At 44.3% G+C, this 13,843-nt stretch overlaps 1 protein-coding gene across 3 annotated transcripts; it reads right to left on the bottom strand.

The window, feature by feature from the left end:
* Positions 1-287: 287 nt before the first annotated feature.
* Positions 288-11,439, bottom strand: lyl1 (LYL1 basic helix-loop-helix family member). 3 transcript variants are annotated; one of them, XM_056410134.1, is made up of 4 exons: positions 10,794-11,439; positions 8,394-9,832; positions 1,987-2,084; positions 288-1,688 (listed from the first exon to the last, which is right to left on the bottom strand). In XM_056410134.1, the coding sequence occupies exons 2-4, from the start codon at positions 9,221-9,223 to the stop codon at positions 1,117-1,119; spliced, it is 1,500 nt and encodes a 499-aa protein (XP_056266109.1). In that variant the 5' UTR covers positions 9,224-9,832; positions 10,794-11,439; the 3' UTR covers positions 288-1,116. The 3 variants fall into 3 exon arrangements, with proteins under 3 accessions (XP_056266109.1, XP_056266112.1, XP_056266111.1); XM_056410137.1 differs by having other exon boundaries at positions 288-1,649; XM_056410136.1 differs by having other exon boundaries at positions 8,394-9,743.
* Between the last annotated feature and the right edge of the window lie 2,404 nt (positions 11,440-13,843).

Below are 13,843 nucleotides of genomic sequence, written 5' to 3'. Positions count from 1 at the left end.
TGTCACAGTATTGTCATCAAACAGTTATATTTACCCTCAGGAAAATACAAAACTCACTATTTGTTTTTTAAAGATGTTGTTTATCACATGACTTACCTACAAGTTATTTAAAATAAGTATTAAGTTGTATATAATATAATAATGTATACGTCGAACCTCTGATGGTTCTGGAGATCTCCTCACACTTTGAGGATACACATTTTGTCCCCTAAACATTTTGAATGTGTTGAGAAATCGTGCTGACGAAGAGCAGTCTTTGGAGTGCAATAAGAGGATGTCAAATAAGGAACAGCAAACTAAAACACACTTTATTTCTGTCTGGTACAAGTGTGTCACAATGCGAGGGGCAGTACCATCTGCCTCGCCACTCGAGACAACTACATTAAAAACTGGAAACTTTGCAGAATATTCTACAGTCGTCACCATAATTGTACTGAGGCCATGCGGATTCTTTACATGTATGAGGCTGCACTCAGACCACAACAACAAGCCATCTGCTGTTTAATCCTCTTGTGAGAGATTTAACCCTCCTGATGCCTTCGGGTCAATTTGACCCGATTCAATGTTTAACCCTCCTGTTACCTTTATATTTACTGACATATTTTACCCTTGGGGTCAATATGACCCCAGCTATTAAAATCTCCAGAAAATTATTCGAATTAATATTGTTTTCCAAGTTTAAGTGTGAGGTACTTTATGTTTGTTTGTTGACTACCGAAAGAACACCGACATTAAACATTGATTCGGGTCAAATTGACCCGAAGGCATCAGGAGGGTTAACATGTGTACGGGAGGAGAATTCATGAACCTGTATTTCTTCTGTTCTGTTCCTGTTTTGCATAATTCACCACGTATATTGACATTGTTAGACATGTAAAGTTTGACAAGGGAACATTGTGACCGTATTTGGATATAGAGTGTGCTTTAAGACATATACGCTTGAAAAAGACATCGAGACGAAAATGTCTCCAAACATCCGCCCCCTACCTATTTCACTCTTCTCGGGAGTTGAAGAGAGAATCACATTGTTCCTCAACACTTTGGGTGTGTAGCGATTGTGGAGTGTCCTGTCCGTCAGGGTGACATTAACACATCTCTGTTCGCCGTCTTCTGGTGTCACCGCTCATCATTTGTGGCTGCCACCATCCTTATCTGAGCCTTGACCGTTCCCAGGATGCCGTTGGTCACCAAAGAGGTCTTAGCCCCGAAGCTCTCCTCACTGTCTGTGTCGCCATAGCAACTGGATGTGGCCGGGGAGCTAGCCAGAGCAATCACTGAGTCAGTTGAGTGTCTGTCTCTGTGGACTGACGCAGGGCGGGCTGAGGGTGGCGGGGCGGCGGCCGACGGAGGAGGAGCGTCGCAATGAAAAAGACGATTCAGTTTATTACTGTCCAACCCGGCCGCGGCTCTCTCGTCCTCGTCCTCAGCCGAGTCCCTGCCCTTGTCCTGGGCCTGGTCGTTGAGCAGCGTGACCAAGAAGTTGATGTATTTGACAGCCAGACGGAGGATCTCGTTCTTGCTGAGCTTCTTGTCGGGCGGGTGTGTGGGAATGAGCTTCCTCAGCTCGGAGAAAGCCCCGTTCACGTTTTGCTGTCGCCAGCGCTCACGGCTGTTGGTGAAGACACGGCGAGCGATTTTCTGAGGAGGGCCTGTTAGACACACATAATCACTGTCTGAGTGCGCAGGGCCTTAGAGGACATAAGCAGAGATTAATATATATTATTATTGTCAACAAATCTTGTAAATAGAACAACAATGAAATCCCACTGACAAGTCTTGTGTGGCCAAAGCTTTCCCAAAAACTATTAAAAGACGTCAATGAGCCACACTGTTGCACTGGGACATCCTCTTTCATTACACTGAACATTCCCACATCCCCAATCATCTCTGTGACGTGAGCAGCAAACACATCAATGCAATTTAAAACATGTAAACATTCAAATATTGATGCTGATGGCTCATTCTGTATTTGGTCACTCAACTCACAGTCATTGATCTCCATCTCAAAGTGTGACGAGGGTCTTCTTTTGATGCGGCTGCTGCTGATGACGCCATAGTTTCCTCCCGAGGGACTCAGGTAAGAACTGGAGATAAAGACACAGCAACATGTGTGAACATTGGGCTTTTTTGGGATCTGCATTCACAACCAAGTGCAGCTAAATACATTCTTACAGTTTTTTTCGTTTGCTAAACGACAGTGGGCACAACTGGAGTCACATGTGCAAAACTCTAACTACAGTCTGCACAGCAGCAGTTCATGTGGACCAAACTCTAGTTTGTTTTTCATTGCTTGAACACAGTTTTCAAAACTCTAACACTTATCCCATGACTTTAACCACAACCTGCACAACACTGTGGGTTTACAGCACTTTGTTCAAATGCTAACACACTGCTGTCAAAACTGTGAACCACACATTCAAAACGGAATAGATTTCAGCCTGGTGCCTTTCAAACACTGCTGATTGCAATTTCAGCTGAAAGGCTAAGCAGGTGTCTTGTTTTAGACTTGTTAGTGAACACACACATATATATCTATATATATATATATATATATATTACAGTATATATAGGTAGAGCTCAGAAAGACTCATTTTGGAAATGGAACAAGGAAGACGGGTTCGTGGAGGGAGAAGGGTGGCAGGGAGAGGGCGGATGCGTGGAGTAAGACAAAGAGCTATTATTTTCACAAATATGTCGTGAACCATGGTCTCTCATTGAGAGAGGCAGGTTGAGGGTGCAACAAAGTGTTTGGTCACCACCACATGACCAAATTCTCTTGGAGCCATGCGTGCCGGATGGACACCACCCACAGAGGACTGCCAGGGATGGATAAGGCCTCCAGAAGGTTCTTCCCCAGGTGCATGGCAAGAGAGAACATTAGATGTGATGTTGATGACAACATGGCCTGATGCTAGAGATGCTAGAGAGAGGATTGATTCAAATTCAATTGTCAATTATTTTTTAACTTTTTGTTTTTTTTTTTTTTTTTTTTTTTTTTTATTATTAATATTATAAATACTACTAATTGACTAATATTCATTTTTTTTAAAAAATTGTAAAAAATTGTTAAAAAAAAAAAAGTAATAAAAGAAAAGAAATATGTCACTTGAAAGATGAAGAAAATTTTTTTGTTTTTGAATTGCTGTTTTACTGAAACTGAAAAATTTGAATTTTTTTTTTTTTTCTGTTTATGTCTTTGTGTTTTTTTTGTTTGTGTGTGTGTGTTATCAGTGTGTGTGTGTTATCAGTGTGTGTGTATAGTGTTTGGCTGCACGTGTGGCTAGTTTTTTGAACCATTGTTTGTTGTGTGTTTTTTGAGTTGAGTTTTGCAGGTGATGTGTAAGTGTGCTCAGGTGACTGTTGTTTGCAGACTGTGGTTTAGTAGTTTTTTTTGTGTCCAGTTTGTGCCACCCACTGTCGTTTAGCAATCAAAAAAAAACAAAAACTAGGCACAGCACGGGTATATACCATATCGCATATCAAGATTTTTGATTATTTGAATTTTGAACATTTTTTAGTTGCATGCCAATTGGATAAAAATGGATTATGCTAAAAAAAAAGAATTTTTGACCTTTTCATGACCTTGACCTTGATATTTGACCCGATCGATCCCAAAATCTAATCAAATGGTCCCCGGATAATAACCAATCATCCCACCAAATTTCATGCGATTCAAGAAGCTTTTGATCTTTTCATGACCTTGACCTTTGACCCGATCGGTCCCAAAATCGAATCAAATGGTCCCCGGATAATAACCAATCATCTCACCAAATTTCATGTGATTCGGTTTAATACTTTCTGAGTTATGCGAGTAACACGCATATCTCCACAGTAACAACCTTCTTGACCCTCACCAGTCTGGATTCAAGGCCGGCCACTCGACAGAGACGGCCCTCCTTGCTGTCTCTGAGCAGCTTCACACTGCTAGAGCAGCCTCTCTCTCCTCTGTCCTTATCCTTCTAGACCTTTGGTGAGTGCCGACCACCTTTGGTGAGTGCCGACCAATGGTGAGTGCCGACGCATCCCTAGCGGACGACCTGAACTCATTTTATGCACGGTTTGAGGCTAGCAACAACAGCGCTAGCTCGCCGGCTAACAACAACACCGTTAGCGTAGCCGAGGTGAGTTCTACCGCTGGGGATGAACACACTCTCTGTGACCGAGCACAGTGTGAGGAGGGCTCTGTTGAGGGTGAACACCAGGAAAGCTGCAGGTCCAGATGGCATATCTGGGCGAGTACTGAAGACCTGTGCTAACCAGCTAGCTCCAGTGTTCACCACAATATTCAACCTCTCCTGGCTGAGTCCGTGGTCCCGCCTGCTTCAAGAGATCCACTATTGTCCCTGTGCCCAAGAATGCTTCTCCAGCATGTATGAATGACTACCGACCGTGGCCCTCACCTCGGTGGTCATGAAATGCTTTGAGAGGCTGATAAAGGACTACATCTGCGCCTTCCTCCCTTCCTCCATGGACCCGCTGCAGTTTGCTTATCGCCCAAACAGATCCACGGATGATGCTGTCTCCCAGGTACTGCACACCACACTCTCATCTGGACAGCCAGAGGGGGCTATGTGAGACTACTGTTCATTGATTATAGTTCAGCTTTCAACACCATAGTCCCTCCAGACTGGCCGGCAAGCTGATTGAGCTGGGACTGAACACCCCTGTGTGCTTGGATCCTGGACTTCCTGACCGCCAGGCCACAGGTGGTCAGGGTGGGCAGACACACCTCCAAATCCCTCACCCTGAACACAGGATCCCCCAGGTTGCGTCCTCAGCCCCTACTGTACTCCCTGTACACACATGACTGTGTGGCCAGGTTCAGCTCAACACCATCATCAAGTTTGCGGATGACACAGTGGTGGTGGGCCTGATCTCCGACAACGAGAAGGCCTACCTGGAGGAAGTTGCTGATCTGTCACTCTGGTGCGGGACAACAGCCTCATCATGAATGTCACCAAAACTAAGGAGCTGATTGTGGACTTTAGGAGGTACAACAACAGAGGACGTACTCACCACTGGGGATTAACGGGACTACTGTGGAGAGGGTGAGCGGGTATAAATACCTGGGAGTCCACATCACCGAGGATCTGACATGGTCAACAAACACAGACACTCTGGTGAGAAAGGCAAGGCAGCGCCTCTACCACCTCAGGCAGCTGAGGAAATTTAAAGTTTCCCAGAGGATCCTTCAGTCCTTCTACTCTGGAGCTGTAGAGAGCGTCCTGACAGGAAGCATCACAGCCTGGTTTGGCAACTGCTCCGCTCAGGACAGGAAGGCTCTGCAGAGAGTAGTGCGTTCGGCTGAGCGCACTATTGGAACTACACTCCCACCCTGCAGGACTTGTACACCAGGAGGTGCAGAACCAGAGCCGCAGGATCATGAAGGATCCTCACCACCCCAACAACAGACTGTTTCAGCTGCTGCGGTCAGGCAGGCGCCTCCGTAGTCACGCTGCAAGAACAGAGAGACTGAGACGGAGTTTCTTTCCTCAGGCCATCAGGATTGTGAACTCCGACCTCACCAGGACCCCCACATAGACCCACACAACTGCCCCTCTTAGGCACACACACACACACACACACACACACTTACTGTAAATATTGTGTTGTTTTTTATTTGTAAATAGTGTGTACTTGTTGCCCTTGCACATTCCTGCTGAGCATTGCCACTTTCATTTCACTGCACACCCTGTGTGTGTATGTGACAAATAAAACATCTTGAATCTTGAATCTTGAATCATTTGACACCGTGAACCACCAGATCCTTATCTCTTCTCTTCAGGACCTGGGGATCTCAGGCACTGCACTCGCTCTTTTCTCTTCCTACCTTAAAGACCGCACCTACCGGGTAACTTGGAGAGGATCTGTGTCTGATCCTTGTCCTCTCACTACTGGGGTTCCTCAAGGCTCCGTCCTGGGTCCCCTCCTCTTCTCTCTGTACACAAATTCTCTCGGCTCTGTCATTCGTTCGCATGGCTTCTCCTACCATAGCTATGCCGATGACACCCAACTGATCTTCTCGTTTCCACCGTCCGAAACACAGGTGGCGGCGCGAATCTCTGCCTGTCTGACTGACATCTCTCAGTGGATGTCTGCTCACCACCTGAAGATCAACCCTGACAAGACTGAGCTACTATTCCTTCGAGGGAAAGGCTCCCCCACCCACGACCTGACTATCACCTTCAACAGCTCTGTGTTGGCCCCTACCCTGACTGCCAGGAACCTCGGGGTGACACTCGACAGTCAACTCTCCCTGACGGCCAACATCGCTGCGACGACGCGTTCCTGTAGGTACATGCTGCACAACATCAGGAGAATACGTCCTCTTCTTACTCAGAAGGCGGCGCAGGTTCTGATCCAGGCTCTGGTCATTTCACGCCTTGACTACTGCAACTCCTCCTGGCTGGTCTACCTGCTAAGGCCATCCGACCCCTGCAGCTCATCCAGAATGCAGCAGCTCGACTGGTCTTCAGCCTCCCGAAATTCACCCACACCACTCCGCTCCTCCGCGCTCTCCACTGGTTACCGGTGGCTGCTCGCATCCGCTTCAAAACACTGGTCCTGGCGTACGTGCTCTAGACGGATCGGCCCCGTCTACATCCGGGATATGGTCACACCGTACACCCCGGCACGTTCGCTCCGCTCGGCAACAGCCAATCGACTTGTGACTCCTGCACCTCGAGCTAATCACTCGAAATCCAGACTGTTTGCTGTCCTGGCTCCTCAGTGGTGGAACGAGCTCCCCACTGACATCAGGACAGCAGAAAGTCTCTACATCTTCCGTCGGAGACTGAAAACACACCTTTTCCGACTATATCTGGATTAAAACACAGATTAGCACTTCAGTGGCACTTAGATAGCACTTACTTATGGTACTTTTGTAGTTCGACTATGTTGAGGAAATGTTACTTCCTGTATTCTTGTTGTTCTTAGTTTGTACTCTAGGTTGAAATGCACTTATTGTAAGTCGCTTTGGATAAAAGCGTCTGCTAAATGACATGTAATGTAATGTAATGTAACAAATAAATAAATAAATAAATACACGGCGTTCAAAACATAACCTTCCGCATTTTCAATACGAAGGTAAAAATACAGTTTACAATCTCAAAAATAGGGCGGTTTACAAAAGGTTATGTCGCTCCAGCATCTCTGTCCTAAAAAAAGAATAGATTTCGGGGAGTGGATGGAGAAGAAGGTGGTGGAAGCCATGAACTGTGGTGTGATTATGTGTGTGGCGTTGATTGAGTGTGCATGCAGAGCTTTATCCCAGTCTCATTAAGTCTGCTCACCAGCTGATTCTACTTCAGGGGGATGACAGATCAATGTTTCCTGATACAGACCAGAGAGAAGTGAAGAGGGAATCTTATTCCCAGACTTGCATGACAGATGGTGATATTTTAGACGGAGGAAGAAGAAGAAGAAAAAACCCAGTTTTACAAAGCTGATACTTCTGTGTCACGGATAGAAACTGTGAGGAACATTTTTTGGAGTGGAGAATAGATGAACAGTAGGAGGGCTCTGATGGAGTCTGCAAATTAATGAGAGTAAGCAACATATATCCTCAAATAAAGCTATACAGTTCTGTTTTGTAGTCTTTTGTCGGATCAACGACTAAATTTGCCTTTTTTTTAAAAAGTGGCATCATTCTCCTTTCTTTTTATTTAGAGACAAAATGCACACAGAAAACATTTCATGATGCAACTTGTGTTCAGCGATCAAATGTGCTGATGAGTAAATTTAGCATGAGAAATGTGAGGTCCCTTCATAACTGCACACTTCCTGCTGTCAGCTTGGCATAACTGCTCAGCGTAGCCACAATTAATCACCATAGGAAGTCGTGAAATCCAAGCAGTTGAGGTTTCATATGTTGCGGGAAATTGTCACCAACGAGGCGTTATGACCATGGCGGTTATCTCTTTGCGTGGTGATAACGACGGGATAGAGCATGTGGCATGTGTGTGTCTCCTATTTAATATACTGTTTCATTTTAAATATAATGTTTGATACTCCGTAAGTTTCATTATAATATATTTTTTTCCATCATTCAGAAACACTTACAGCATCAAATGCAACTCCCAGAAGTATAATACTGAACTGAAGATTATTGCTCATAACATTTTGATATCAGAGTGGTCTGCTTATGCTGTGGTTCCTATCCTCGGGGTCGGGACACCTCGAAGGGGTCGCACGATATAAATGAGAATTTTGCAAAATGATTTTTTCAAATTGTTATGAAGGAATAGAAAACCTTTCACCTTTATGCCACAAAATGTATTAAAATTAAAACATTCTGAGACTGAAAAGTCACTCAGCTTTCACTGATGAGGATCTGAAGAGTTTGTCAAGCTAAACGGTTTCGTATGGATAAATCCATATCAACCATATCTCACCTGGTGAAGAAGGGGTGTGCAGACAGGTACTGCTGAGGCAACAGGGGTCCCAGGGAGGGAGCTGAGGGCCCCCCAGAAGCTGCGAGGCCAACCGTGGGCAGACAGGACCGCTGACCACGGCGAAGGTCCCCGTGGGGCCCATGAAGGAGGTTGGGTATCGGGTGGAGGGCAGTCAAAGGGGTATTGTGGAGTGGGAGGGGGGGTTTGCTGTGACCGAGGCTGATGACTGGAATGTGTGGAGGAAGAGGAGAGGATGATGAAAACAAAGAAAAGGACACTTTGGAGGTCAGAGGCGGTACGGGGAACGTTGAGTTTTTGGCTGGCGCCGGGAGGAGCGGAGGTGGAGAGGAAAGAGTCGGGGACCCGTTGGTGGAGGCAGTCGGGGCCGTGGTGCTCTTTGGTCCTCCCCGCTTCTCCTCCTCCTCCTTCCCGGTCTCCATGACGATGGGCTCAGGTGCGGCAACTGAGTCTGCGTGGTGACCGGTTAACGCCATCGCCGTGGCAATGGGGGACGGAATCGAGCCAGCAGAGGGGATATCCGTGCGTCCCCCGTGCCCCGTCTCGTTCGCGGGACACGGGCTTCTGATGGCGTCTGAGGATGCCGCGGTCTGGCTGTGGAGGAGACCGCCATGCTCCACGGAGACACAGGATGGAGAGGAGGCGACGGAGGAGGACGAGGAGGAGAAGGGTCGAGGTAGGTCGGGGGGTGAGGCAGGTGGGCCGGTGAGGTTCAGCTTCTCCATCATGGTGGCCAATCCCCCGTGAGTCCCGGCTGCCCAGCGTGTGAGCCGTGTGTCTTCAGTGTGTGAGCAGCGCGCTCTGTGGACCATGCAGCTCGTCCTACAGAACTCTTTGCACCTTTTCAAAACAGGTGAACGTGTCTTTTCCTTGAAACTCTTTTATTTCCTTCTCCCTTGCTCCACTTTCCTGCAGATTATGCAATATGTAGCTGCTTTACCCCAATGGCTTTTATTTTTGGTCAACCTGAAATCCATCAGTTATCGTTGCCACGGTCACGATGAGAGTCGTCAGTCCAGACTCCATGTGCAACGGCGGCCCTCTGACCCGGCCTCATAACCCATCTTTCCCTGGCTGTATCTGGAGTGTGAGGAAACGTGAGCCTGTATCCATTCTCTCTCTTCTTAACGTCTCAGAGGGGGCCGATGACCCAAATGTCGCAGTCCTTAATGGAGGGCTTCTCCTGCCGTGTCGTCTGTGGGTGCAGCGCGGAGCCGGTGTGGTCCACGCGGTCGGATTCTGAGTGGATTTCTCTCACAGAGCATCCTGAGCAGCAGCTTCCAGGTTGTGATCGTGAAGTCTCTCGTGGCTGCTCTCCATGAATCCGTCGGTCTGCGTGGATTTTAAAGGATGTGGGTTAAAATCCTTTGCAACGTTAAAAACGTCCCAGACCGCCGAAGATTGGGTTGATTTGAAAGAGTCTGTTGAACGAAGGAAACACAGGATATGTATGAAAATGTGTAAACGGTCAATGTTTCAGAAGTGGAGTTGGTACTAAACGGTCAGCAGTAGTTGTTGTTGTTGTTTGTGGTTTCCTCAGTGGACGCTGCTCTGCAGTTTTCATTACACACTTACTGCCCGATGTTAAAATGCTGGTTATCAAGTGAATTCCCTGTTGGAACTCCACTTCTTCACAGAGGAAGACGTTTGTTGATTCTTATGATGATTTGTCAGGTTTTGCAATCGCAAGTGTTCCTGTTTTGTCTTTTTCTGGTGGTCATGACTTTATTTTGGCCAGTTCCCTCTTTCACAATGATGCTCTCAAAGTTAGTTTCTTCTCATTTAATTTTGCAGCAGTGTTATATTAATTAATATTAACTGTCATAAATGTCTTGGTCGGAAGAACCATAGATTCATATTTAATAGGCTTCACTGTAAAATACTTTAGCTGAAAACATAATTGGCCGCACACAGAAGTAAGATGATTAATTTTGCTGCGGTTGCAAATAAACAAAGTCCTTCTTCTCGTATAGTTTGTTTGAAGCATATTTTAATTCCTAATATTTAATACAGCCTTTTTCTGTATGTATGTTTCTGCACCACAAGCTGTCTAGTTTGTATCAAATCCTAAATTTTGAGAAACCTCGATTCTATTTTGATTAACTAAAATAATCTATATTAAATGTTATTTAATTGCACTAGATTTAAATGTGGTTTGAATGAGTGGTTTTCAATATTTACAATTTAAATTTTAGTAAAAGTACACATCTTCTATGGCTCATTTGATAGAAACTTCAATTAAATGCTATTTCATTTGTATTTAGGCAATTATAAAAAAAGAACACATCTACCTATCTTCCTATCAATAAAACAGTCATGCACTACAGTGAATAAAAATCCCAAGTATAAAATAAAAAAGAACACTCATAAAATAATACTCACAGATTCATTATGACAACCAGTGTGGCTCGGCTGTCTGTCAAAATCCATCAGAGTTCAAACGATCTAAGAACGCACATGTTGTATCTCCTCAGTGTTTCAGGCCCTCCTACTCCTCCTCTTCCTCCTTCTTCTTCTTCTTCTTCTTCTTCTTCTTCTTCTTCTTCTTCTTCTTCTTCTTCTTCTTCTTCTTCTTTATGTCTCTCACACTCCACTGCAGCCTGTCAGTGTCTGAGGTCAGAACTGTCTGACACCATTTAAAATACTCATCAGGAAAAAAAGTCCCAAATATTCATAAAGAACTTAAGTTTGATGAGATCGTATTGTCCAAACGCATATTTATTTTACACGAGAAGTTGCTTCTTAGAACAAAGACGCACTCAAAGTGTGGAGATGTTCTCTGCCTCCACCTCTGTCCTTATGTCATTATCACCCCCCTTCTCACTCTCTCTCTGTCTGTCTTTCTCTGTCTCTGTCTCTCTCTCTCTTTCCCTGTCCTATCTATCTTTTCCTTCTCACACTCACCTCGCCAAGGAGACACAATGCTTTCGCTGGTTGCCAGTCGGAGAGGTCTGGAACTGGCGAGTGTGAGGTGGGAGAGAGGAGGGTGGGGGGAGAGAGAGGGAGAGGGAGCCATGTTGGAAGGAGAGTTTTCCGCTCCCTGCTGGACAAGAGGATGTGCTCGTAGAATATGGTGACTGCTGATAAGAGCCTCAAAAGCTGCCTGTGGTCTGTAGATAAGGAACCTCCAGCACCCTCCTCCCCCTCCTCTCTACCCCCTCCACCACCAATACTAACACACACACACACACACACACACTTCTCATAACACTCGCACACACAAGCCGGTTCACGACTACATGCATGTACGCTTACACTTCACACAAGACTGGTCAGTCCCAGACTTTGAAGGGATCTGGAATGTTTCCAAGAAAATTGCTGCCGCTGCCCTTGTATCACAATATAATAAATAGACAAAGGCGCACACATTCTTCTTCACACACACATAGAGTGGATGTTCATGCATAGACAATGACAAAAAGAAGCCCCTTGGGGAATCGTATAATGTCTATCTATGTCTGCTCTTAATACCCATTTTGACATATTTATTGTAAGCCATAATAATATACCATGTGTATTTGTAGCAGCATTTAAAAAATTAAAAAAACGCATAATGTTCTTCTCTTCTGGATTTAAGGCAAATGGATGTGAAGAAGGAGGTGAGAACAGATCAAACTGTTCCTCAATAGAGCGTTTCTTATTGTGGTTGTAATCTCAGTGGGTACATTAATCAATTAGTTGATCAACATATAATTAAGCTCTTATTATTATTTTCCAAGGAGAAATACCTTCAAATTTCAAATATTTGCTATCACTTTTTTTTCTTACCTATCATAAACTATATGTGTTACGTTTTGCATCGTTTCCTGTAAAAAAACATTTCCGGGTATTTTTGGGGAATTATTGTATATACCGTATGGAGCATTGTGTGAACACAAATAATCTCTTTTCATTGCATACGAGACAGATGTTGAGCCGGAGCTTCTCTGTCATTAAATCAGAGCACACCTGTGTCCAGTGGTGGCTGGCCAATAGAGAGGGTCACGGGGACCTTGTGCCCCAAAAAATAAAACATTAATATATATATATATATATATATATATATATATATATATATATATATTTATATTTATACAAGAAATATTAATAAATAATACAAATTGTCAATATTTGTGTTTTGTAAATATGGAATATACCAGTAATAATTGTAAAATAGGATAATATCTGCGCAAAATATATGCTTTTCCTGCACGTCCTCTCCGCCTGTCTGCATGTCTCAGCCGCGCTGGGGCCGAATCGATTTGACCCAGAAGAGACGGGTCTCAGAAGCAGTTTAGTCTATTGCCGATTAAAGATATAAGTGAGTGACGTACAATTAAGCCCATCAGCGTCCTACAATAGATTCAGCTTTGGGACAAAGTCGTTTGGCCCAAAAGCTGCGCGTTCTTGTGAGGCTCTTTTTTAAAAACATGACAACGGCGAGCGGAAGCACGAGCACTCTTCTCTTCCAAGAAGACCCAACCCCGTAAAATCTCTCCTCCAAAACCCATTTGTGGAAATCTTTGGCAGAGAAGCTACAGGTAAAACAGCTGGGCTCAGATCAACCTTACAAGAGACAACAGACTGGCTGAAAGGAAAGCAGCTCCGGTAGCTTCTGTGGAGACCGGTACACCCGGAAGGTTTGGTTAGCTGGATGCTGTCGTGCTAATGCTGTATTTTTCTTTATAAATCAACGGGGACACATCCAGCATGGACAGATACGGGAGTAAGAGACATGAAGCACACAGGACACACATGATAACTCCTCAAGCAGCCATTGGGCAAAGTGAACGTCACTACCAGCTGCACTCAAAGAAATGACTCATTGGATGAACTCAATTAAATTGTTGGCAGGTTTTCCATCCAATAATTATATGCAACTCCAACTCAAATTTAGCACATCAGTGCAATACAATGTAATTAAGTTAGTCCAACTCATTTATATATATAGTCTCATTTATATATATAGTCTCATTTATATATATAGTCTCAAAAAAGTGTATATTTTATTACATTGTTTTATATATATATATTGTCATGATGTATATTCTATTACACTGTTTTATATATATATTGTTAATACTTTCTTCTTTTTTGTGTGTGGATATTGTATAGTTTATTCTCATTCTTATTCTTTTTTTAGTCTGCTACTGCTGTCGGGTGTTTTGCACATAAGAATTTCACGAACCGATTATACTTGTATAAAAGGGGATGTGACAATAAAAACTTGAAACTTGAAACATTTGTATCAAATACATCTAAAATAAAATAACGATATTCATTAAATTAAATTAATTTGTGTTTGTCCAACTCAAAATATAAACTAACTAACTAAGAAAATATGCAAACTCCACACAGAAGGAAAGCCCCGACTGGGAATTGAACCAACAGACCTTTGGCTTTGAGGCGACGGTGCTAGCCACTACACCACCGTACAGCCCTGAAAGTGTCTT

Source organism: Pseudoliparis swirei, chromosome 24 (genome assembly GCF_029220125.1).
Source record: "Pseudoliparis swirei isolate HS2019 ecotype Mariana Trench chromosome 24, NWPU_hadal_v1, whole genome shotgun sequence".
Lineage (NCBI taxonomy): Eukaryota > Metazoa > Chordata > Actinopteri > Perciformes > Liparidae > Pseudoliparis > Pseudoliparis swirei.
The sequence above is the reverse complement of the archived record's forward strand: the minus strand, read 5'-3'. Positions and strand labels throughout refer to the sequence as shown.